The sequence below is a fragment of the Carlito syrichta genome, unplaced genomic scaffold, assembly GCF_000164805.1.
Source record: "Carlito syrichta isolate Samal-C Ts95f unplaced genomic scaffold, Tarsius_syrichta-2.0.1 Scaffold303105, whole genome shotgun sequence".
In the NCBI taxonomy this organism is placed as follows: domain Eukaryota; kingdom Metazoa; phylum Chordata; class Mammalia; order Primates; family Tarsiidae; genus Carlito; species Carlito syrichta.
In genome coordinates, this window is record NW_007247201.1 from 402,538 (window position 1) to 411,889 (window position 9,352).

Below are 9,352 nucleotides of genomic sequence, written 5' to 3' on the forward strand. Positions count from 1 at the left end.
ACCGCAGCCTCGACCTGCTGGGCTCCGGCGATCTTTCCGCCTCAGCCTTCCGAGTAGCCGGAATTACAGGCGCGCGCTACCACGCCCGCTAATTTTTTGATTTATTGTAGAGATGAGGTCTCGCCTGCCCAGGCGGGTCTCGAACCTGCGGGCTCAGGCAATCCACTCACCTCAGCCTCCCAAAGGCGCGGGATTACAGGCTGAGCCACCGAGCCCGGCTTTTTTTTTTTTTTTTAAATAGAGACAAGGTCTGGCGTCTTGCTATGGTCTCCAGGGTAGTCTCGAACTCCAGGGCTCAAAGTGCTGGGAGTACAGGCGTGAACCACTGCGCCTGGCCTGGACTCTTAACACACACACTGTAACTAACCAGTGTGCCCTTGTTATTCTCACTAATCCCACTGGAGATCATTCCTGTTAACTCTGAAGCTTCCACCCGACAGGCCAGGATGGAGGCGAAGAAACATGGTATGTAGAACCCACTGGGCATGACTCTCCGTCCTATGGCCTCCGTCCACCTCTTTACGATCAGGATGTACATTTGATGGGGAACTCTAAGTGCGATTTCAAGGAAGCATAAGGCACATGGTGGCGAAGTGTGAAAATTTACATGCCCCCGCAGAGCAGCGAAGCACAAAGCCGCTTGCGGCCGGGCAAAGACACCGCCCCTTCCTCTTTACGTCTGACGTCACATCGCACGGCCTGGCGCGGGCGTGCGAAGTTCGGCAGCCCCGGCTTCAGCTGCTCTGGGTCTGTGCGTCTGTTCGCGTTGACTTCCGCTTTGAAATGCAGCGGGATTTAGTGAGTTTCCCGCTGTCTCCAGCGGTGCGGGTGAAGCTGGTGTCTGCGGGTTTCCAGACTGCTGAGGAACTCTTAGAAGTGAAACCCTCGGAGCTCAGCAAAGGTAACGAGCCCCGACGGCAAACCGAGACACGTTGGCCGCCGTCGGCGCCGCCTCCGTCTTGGTTCTCCAGCCTCACCCGGCCTCTCGGCAGATGCTGCTGCCCCCCGCCCAACCCCCAGCCGCGCTCACAACGTGAAACAACTTCACTGCACCTAAAAGTTGTCTGAATGGTTAGAACTTTGGTCGTGAAAACATTTACTGCTTGCTTTCTCTGTGGCAGTGCCTGCTGAATGCTTTGAGAAATATCTCAGTTATGCCCAAAAGAACCCACTTGCGTAGATTATGTTCGGTATGTAGATGCGATCAACCGCTCTCTTATCTTGGGGAGGTTAAGTAACTTTATGATAACTGGTTTAGGAAATGGAGTCAGACTTGGAACCAGACAGGCCGGCAAGTTTTCGCTGTTCTAAGATCCAAGGGTGGGGATTAAATTCCAGAAATGCAGGATTCATGTAGGGCTGGAGACACTAAGTGAGAAAGGAAGTAGAACCCCCAGAACTTAGAGAAAGCAATAGAAAGGAGACACCCTTTCTCTTAGGTAATTCACCGAAAAAACCAAAGCTTCATATTCCAGAACACTGCAGATTATACATTTGTGGGAACCCCTTCATCCTGCATATACAAACATGAAACTGTGGTCACTCTCGCTGTGCACATTACACTGCGGCATGCCCAGACCTGTGCTATATCCACTGAAGAAGATAGAACAGAATTTTAAGTTATTTGCCTTAATAATGGAAAGTAAGGAAGTTTCAACTTGCCACTGAAGATGAAATATTGTAGACCCAACCCTTAAATCATACCACACGTATACTGTGTCCCCCAAAGTCTGATGGTCTCTTTTTCTCAACAAATTGGTTTTCCAAAGAAGAATTGAGAGACTCGAATAATCGTTAACAATTATTGACCATTTTGAATAGCTTTGGTATTCTGCCAGGCTTTTTACATGTGTTGTTCCCATTTTGTAGAAGGAAAAAAACCTGAGACTGAAAAAAGTTAAGTAACTTGCCCGAAGGGACACAGTAAGTGGTGTAGTCAAGATTTACAAACACAAGCAATCTGACTCAAGTGTCCAGACTCTTGAATTGGATATGATTTTCATTTTTTTTTTTAAGTTGAAGTCTCTCTCTGTCGCCCAGGCTGGAGTATAGTGACATGCTCATGGCCACTGCAGCCTCGACCTGCTGGGCTCAGGCAATCCTTCCACCTCAGCCTTCCAAGTAGCTGGAACTACAGGCACGTGCCACCATACCCAAATAAGTTTTTGATTTATTATAGAGATGAGGTCTCACCAAGTTACCCAGTCTGGTCTCAAACCCATTGACTCAGGCAATCCTCTCACCTTGACCTCCCAAAGTGCTGGGATTATAGGCATGACCCACCGTGCCCAGCCAGGACTTTTCATTTCTTAAATGCTTATCACCACTGTTGTCTTTTATTAGCGTCACATTTATAGTTTATATCATTACTAAATCAAGCACTGATATAGCAAACTGCTTTGGCAGCTTTTTATTTTTTAATAAAAATTTAGTTTTTTTTTTTTTTTTTAGAGAGAAGGTCTCATATGTTGCCTAGGTTGGTCTTGAACTCCTGGGCTCAAGCGATCCTCCTGCCTCTGTCTCCCACAGTGCTAGGATTACAGGCATAAACCACCATGCCTGGCCAGCAGCTTGTTTTGTAATTTCCATTTTCTCTTCTTAGGTCATATTGTCAGATAGGAATGAAACTGTGTAGTTGAGGAAGCCTAAGTGTATTGTTTAAAATATTTGTGCACAGCCGGGCTCGGGGGCTCAGCCTGTAATCCCGCGCCTTTGGGAGGCTGAGGTGAGTGGATTGCCTGAGCCTGCGGGTTCGAGACCCGCCTGGGCAGCGAGACCTCATCTCTACAATAAATAAAAAATCAGCCGGGCGTGGTAGCGCATGCCTGTAATTCCGGCTACTTGGAAGGCTGAGGCGGAAGGATCGCCAGAGCCCAGCAGGTCGAGGCTGCGGTGGCCGGGAGCGGCCACTGCACTCCATCTGGGTGACAGAGTGAGAATCCAACTCAGAAAAATAAAAAATAAAATATTTGTGCACAAAATAATTGTTTTCATTTGTTTGGAGTGATACATGAATTTTTTTACATTAGTATTTTCATGAGAAGTTTACATTATGAATAATACATGAAATTGCACTTCTTAAAAGTTGTAATCTGTTTTAGGCAGTTAAGGAAGCTATTTTCATTCTCATCTTAAAAATATTTTGTAGCCAGTTGTGATGGCTCACCCTGTAATCCTAGCACTTTGGGAGGCAGAGGTGAGAGGATTGCCTGAGCCCATGATTTCAAGACCAGCCTTGGAACTTGACAAGACTTCGTCTCTATGATAAAAATTAAAAAATTAGCCTGGTGTGGTGATGTGTGCCTATGGTTCCAACTACTTAGAAGGCTGAGGCAGAGGGATCTCCTGAGCCCTCAGGTCGAGGCTGCAGTGGCTGTGAATGTGCCACTGCATGCAAGCCTGGATGACGAAGTGAGACTTTGGCTCAAATATATATATATAATTTGTATAACTTATGAGACCGAGATGATTATTGCTTCATAAGACCAAAAGCACTGATTGCTACCATGCTTTTATTTCTATCTCTTGAGATGTCTTGTGGGTACTTAGAAATGCTTTAGTTGAATTCTGTTTCTGAGGTAGTAGGTAAATCTTTATGTGACAACTGAGAAAACAAAGATAAAGGCCTTTATTAAGTTGAAAAAGGAAATAGTTAATGGAATATTGCGCTTTTTTTTTTTTCGAGTTAGGGTCTCACTCTTTCACCCAGACTGGAGTGCAGTGGCCGCTCCTGGCCACTGCAGCCTCGATCTGCTGGGCTCCGGTGATCCTTCCACTTCAGCCTTCCAAGTAGCCAGAACTACAGGTGCATGCTACCATGCCCGACTAATTTTTTATTTATTGTAGACATGAGGTCTCACTAAGTTGCCCAGGCTGGTCTCGAACCCACGGGCTCAGGCAATCCACTCACCTCAACCTCTCAAAGTGCTGGGATTACAGGCTGAGCCACCAAGCCCGGCCAGAATGTTACGCTTTTGTTTCTCTACTCTTAGCATTGCTCTTTTCTTTTCTTTTTTGAGTTGGAGCCTCTGTTGCCCAGACTGGAGTGCAGTGACACACTCACAGCTACTGCAGCCTCAACTTGCTGGGCTCAGGTGATCCTTCCTTCTCAGCTTTCCAAGTAACTGGAACCATAGGCACGCACCACCATGCCTGGCTAATTTATTTTGACTTATTTTAGAGACGAGTTCTCACCAAATTGCCCAGGTTGGTCTTGAACCCCTGGACTCAGGCAATCCTCTTACCTCTGCTTCCCAAAGTGCTGTGATTACAGGTGTGAGCCACTGTGCACAGGAAGCATTGCTCTTGTTAACCAAAAAAAGTAAAATTAATGAAGACAACCCATTATAGTGTTAGACTTTTAAATCTCTAAAATTAAGGTTCTTTTTTTCTTATTTTACTTTCAGAAGTCGGGATATCTAAAGAGGAAGCCTTAGAAACTCTGCAAATTATAAGAAGAGAACGTCTTACAAATAAACCAAGATATGCTGGTACATCTGAGTCAGGCAAGAAGTGTACAGCACTGGAACTTCTTGAGCAGGAGCATACCCAGGGCTTCATAATTACCTTCTGTTCAGCACTTGATAATATTCTTGGGGGTGGAATACCCTTAATGAAAACAACAGAAATTTGTGGTGCACCAGGTGTTGGAAAGACACAATTATGGTAAAATAAAATGTTCCTCTCTTAAGGGTGGGATTAATAACATTATGTAAGTAATAGAATACTTTGTGCTGTTGATTTACAGTCAGGAGACCAAGAAAGGCATTTATGTGCTCTTAATTTGCTTTTTTTGTTGTTTATTCCAAAGCAAGATTTATTGGGAGGACAGAAAAGCTCCCACAGTGGGAGGGGACCCAAGGGGGTTACCCCTCTTAATTTTGTATGTGCATGCATCAAACAAAAATCAACTTACCATTTTTATTATTTCAGTATGCCATCTTAATAAATTGATACAATTATTTTGATATAAAAATGTTTCTTTTGTAGCATTGAAATACAGTAATAGGGGTAAACAGGCAGCTTCTACTTTATTAATTCACTCCTGAGAATATATTTGAAAGTCAAATGTTTGAAAGTAGATTTATTTATAATAAGAAGGGGTTCTGGCCAGGTGTGGTAGCACATGCCTGTAATCACCACACTTTGGGAGGCTGAGGTGGGATGATCACTTGAGTCCAAGAGTTCAAGACCAGCCTGGGAAACATAGCAAGACCCCATCTCTACAGAAAAGAAAAAAAAAATAGCCAGGCATGGTCGGTATACACCTATAGTCCCAGCTACTTGGGAGGCTGAGTTGGAGAGATCACCTGAGCCTAGGAGGTTGAGGCTGTGGTGAGCCATGATTGTGTCATTGCCCTCCAGCAGGGGCAACAGAGGAAGACTCAAATTAAAAAAAAAAAGTAATTAAAATAAAATAAAATATTATTGATGAGGGAAATGCAAATCAAAATCACTATGCCACTTTATACCCACTAGGCTAGCCATAAAAAACAAACACATTAGAAAAAATAACAACAAAAAAGAAGGGGTTCTATTTCCAGAGGCCTAAAAATCATTTAAAAAGTTTTCAATCTTGGTTCTGTAGGCACATCCGCCCCATAACCCATTTGATTTACATATAGTCAATTGTTTCACGTATCTGGAGCCATGAAATGTCAGACATTTCTGTTGCCTTGAGGAGTATATTTGCATTTATAAAGCTTTTAGTGGTACCTAACTGGTTGTTATCTGGAATTGAAAAGCACTGTGTTAGATGATCATATTGATTTGGTCATTCTACGTCTTTCTCTTGACAGTATGCAGTTGGCAGTAGATGTGCAGATACCAGAATGTTTTGGAGGGGTGGCAGGTGAAGCAGTTTTTATTGATACAGAGGGAAGTTTCATGGTTGATAGAGTGGTTGAACTCGCTACTGCCTGCATTCAGCACCTTCAGCTTATAGCAAGAACGCACACGGGACAGGGTATGTTAGCAAATAACTCTCTTTTTTCTGTACAATAAATGTAATTTGCATTTGTGCCCATCCCAGACCTCAGCAAGAAACCATTTGGAATGTGATTAATGACTTGACAGTATACTAGTGTTAAACTCTTGTACCTCTATTACAAAATGAGAAATGCCACAGCCTAAACTGGCTGTTCTTCCTCTTTATAACCCTCACTTCTTACTACAGGAGCTTTGAGGTAATACCTATGTATGTATTTCAGTGTATGATTTCAAATCATCATATTCCAACTTGCTTGATGTAAGCTAATGTTGTTGGACATCTTGTAAAACCAAGTATTGTTAAATGGATTCCAAGGTATGTTGACTTCTACACTGGTTTTCTAAAAAGCAAATGTAGCTTTGAATACTACATGTGAAAATGTTAGATTATTAAGCTGATTGATTTTGGAGGGCTTTTTTCTTTTTTTTTTTTGAGTTGGAGTCTCACCCTGTCGCCCAGACTGGAGTGCAGTGTCTGCTCTGGCCACCACAGCCTCGACCTGCTGGGCTCCAGGGATCCTTCCGCCTTAGCCTTCCAAGTAGCCGGAATACAGGCATGCGCTACCACGCCCGGCTGATTTTTTGATTTGTTGTGGAACTGAGGTCTCGCTGCCCAGGCGGGTCTTGAACCCGCGGACTCAGGCAATCCACTCACCTCAGCCTCCCAAAGGCGTGGGATTACAGGCTGAGCGATCGAGCCCGGCTGGAGGGCTTTGAATAGTTTCACTTCATAACTGCATTAATTGAATTGTTAAAGTGTTAGGAATTGTTTTGGTGCGTGTTAAGTGGAAATGGTGTTTGGTTTTAAAACAATTTTTTTATTTACTTTTTTTGTTTTAAGTTGGAGTCTCACTCTGTCACCCAGGCTGGAGGGCAGTGGCACACTCATGGCCACTGCAACCTTGACATGCTGGGCTTAGGCAATCATTGTAGAGATGAGGTCTCACCAAGTTGCCCAGATTGGTCTCAGACCCGTGGGCTTACGCAGGCCTCTCACCTCGGCCTCCCAAAGTGCTCGGATTATAGGTGTGAGCCACTGCGCCCAGCCTAAAACAATTTTTTAAAAAAAGTAATTTATCTTATAAATTAAATGGTAGGCCAACCACGGTGGTTCATGCCTGTAATCCCAACATTTTGGGAGGCTGAGGAGAGAGAATGGTTTGAGCCCAGGAGGTCAAGACCATTCTGGGCAACATAGTGAGGCCTTGTCTCTACAAAAAAATTTAAAAATTAGCCTGGCATGGTGACGTGCACTTGTCCCAGCTACTCAGGAGGCTGAGATGAAAGGATTGCCTTAGCTCAGGAGATTGAGGCTGCAGTGAGCTATGATCATGCCACTGTACTCCAGCCTGGGCAACAAGGTGAGATGCTAATTCCAAAACCAAATTTTAAGAAGTTAAATCATTTGCTAGTTTCTTTTGCTTTATTTTGTTTTGTTTTGTTTTGTTTTGAGTTGGAGTCTCACTCTGTCTCCCACGCAGTAAGGCACAATCACAGATACCCTGCAGCCTTGACTTGCTGGGCTCAGGCAATCTTTTTGCCTCAACCTTCCAAGTAGCTGGAAACATAGGTGCACGCAACCATGCCTAATTTTTTGATTTATCTTAGAGACGAAATCTTGCCGTGTTGCCCAGGCTAGTCTCGAACTCCTAGGCTCAGGCAGTCCTCTCACCTTGGTCTCCCAAAGTGCTAGGATAATAGGCATGAGCCATGGTGCCTGGCTGTTTTACTTTATTCTTTGGATGTGCAGTCTTAATATTTTCTCTAGATGTTTTGTTTTATTTATTTATTTATTTAAATTTTTTGAGTTGGAGTCTCACTCTGTCGCCCAGACTGGAGTGCAGTGGCCGCTCCCAGCCACCGCAGGCTCAACCTGCTGGGCTCCAGTGAGCCTTCCGCCTCAGCCTTCCAAGTAACTGGAAGTACAGGCATGCGCTACCATGCCCGGCTAATTTTTGACTTATTATAGAGATGAGGTCTTTCCAAGTTGCCCAGGCGGGTCTCAAGCCCACGGGCTCAAGCAATCCACTCACCTCAGCCTCCTAAAGTGCTGGGATTACAGGCTGAGCCACCGAGCCTGGCTCTCTAGAGATGTTTTAAAAAACATAATGCTTTGTCATAAAATGCTTGCTTTTCCTTTATTTATTTTTATTTTTTATTTTTTATTTTTGAGTTGGAGTCTTACTGTGTCGCCCTGGCTGGAGTGTAGTGGCACACTCATGGCCACCGCAGTCTCCACCTGCTAGGCTCAGGTGATCCTTCTGCCTCAGTCTTCCAAATAACTGGAACTACAGGCATGCACCACCATGTCTGGCTAATTTTTTGATTTATTGTAGAGAGAGGTCTCCCCGAGTTGTCCAGGCTGGTCTCAAACCCTTGGGCTCAGGCAGTCCTCTCACCTAGGCCTCCCAAAGTGCTGAGATTATAGGCATGAGACACTGTGCCCGGCCTGTTTTTCCTTTAAATGTAATCAGCTGGATATTTTTGTTTTCATGGAGGTACTAAATGTCTCATTAACTAATGACCAGAATGCTTACTGAAAGACCTTTGTGCACTGGCAGAAAATACTACCCCAAAATATGCTACTTTGGCATAATGATTATTTTGAACTAAAGGCAATTGAGAAGAAGCAGTTAAAGGAAATCTGTCAGCCCTCCTACTGTTTTCCTAAAAGCAGTACATAAATGTACAAAGGTGTCTTCTCTTCCCTCTCTTAGAAGGACAGACAAAAGTTAATCACCAGAGACAAATTTAGACCTTTATCAGCCTGGAGGCAGCACTAGAGGAATCTACATAGCAAATTTTACTATCCTTTATCTTCCATTAATTTCTTATGTATTTGCCTTCCCACAATTTGCTTCCTCTGGAGACTCTGTTCTTTTCCTTTGTCTTGTTATTTCTCTAAAAACTTTATTCCTTTGGGAAGATAAGCCCAAACTCTAACCAGATCTTTCTGTTACTAAACTCTGGACTCCTGTGTGTTACATGAGCTATGCACAAGTTAATAAACTATTGTTTTTAATCTGTCTTTTGTCAGTCTAATTTACAGGGCTCCAACCACAGAACCTAGGAGGATAGTAGGAGAAATAATTTTTTCTCTCCTATTCCTTGCCTGTGTCACAACGTGTATTTGTAATAGTGTCTAAAACCTCATTGTAGCCAGGTGTGGTGGGTCATGTCTGTAATCCCAGCACTTTGAAAGGTGGAGGTGAAAGAATTGCCTAAACCCAGGGCTTTGAGACCAGCCGGGGCAACTTGGCAAGACCTCGTCTCTACAATAAAAAAAACTATTGTAAATAGAGTATGTATGAGCCGGGCTCAGTGGCTCAGCCTGTAATCCCGCGCCTTTGGGAGGCTGAGGTGA

At 44.0% G+C, this 9,352-nt stretch overlaps 1 protein-coding gene across 1 annotated transcript in view; it reads left to right on the forward strand.

The window, feature by feature from the left end:
• The first annotated feature begins 687 nt into the window (after positions 1–687).
• Positions 688–9,352, forward strand: part of RAD51C (RAD51 paralog C) — a 36,105-nt gene continuing 27,440 nt past the window's right edge. Inside the window, exons 1-3 of the mRNA XM_008057684.2 lie at positions 688–901; positions 4,407–4,665; positions 5,799–5,965. Of these exons, the coding sequence (XP_008055875.1) occupies positions 784–901; positions 4,407–4,665; positions 5,799–5,965 (544 nt within the window). The 5' untranslated portion in view covers positions 688–783. The remainder of the gene's footprint in view (positions 902–4,406; positions 4,666–5,798; positions 5,966–9,352) is intronic.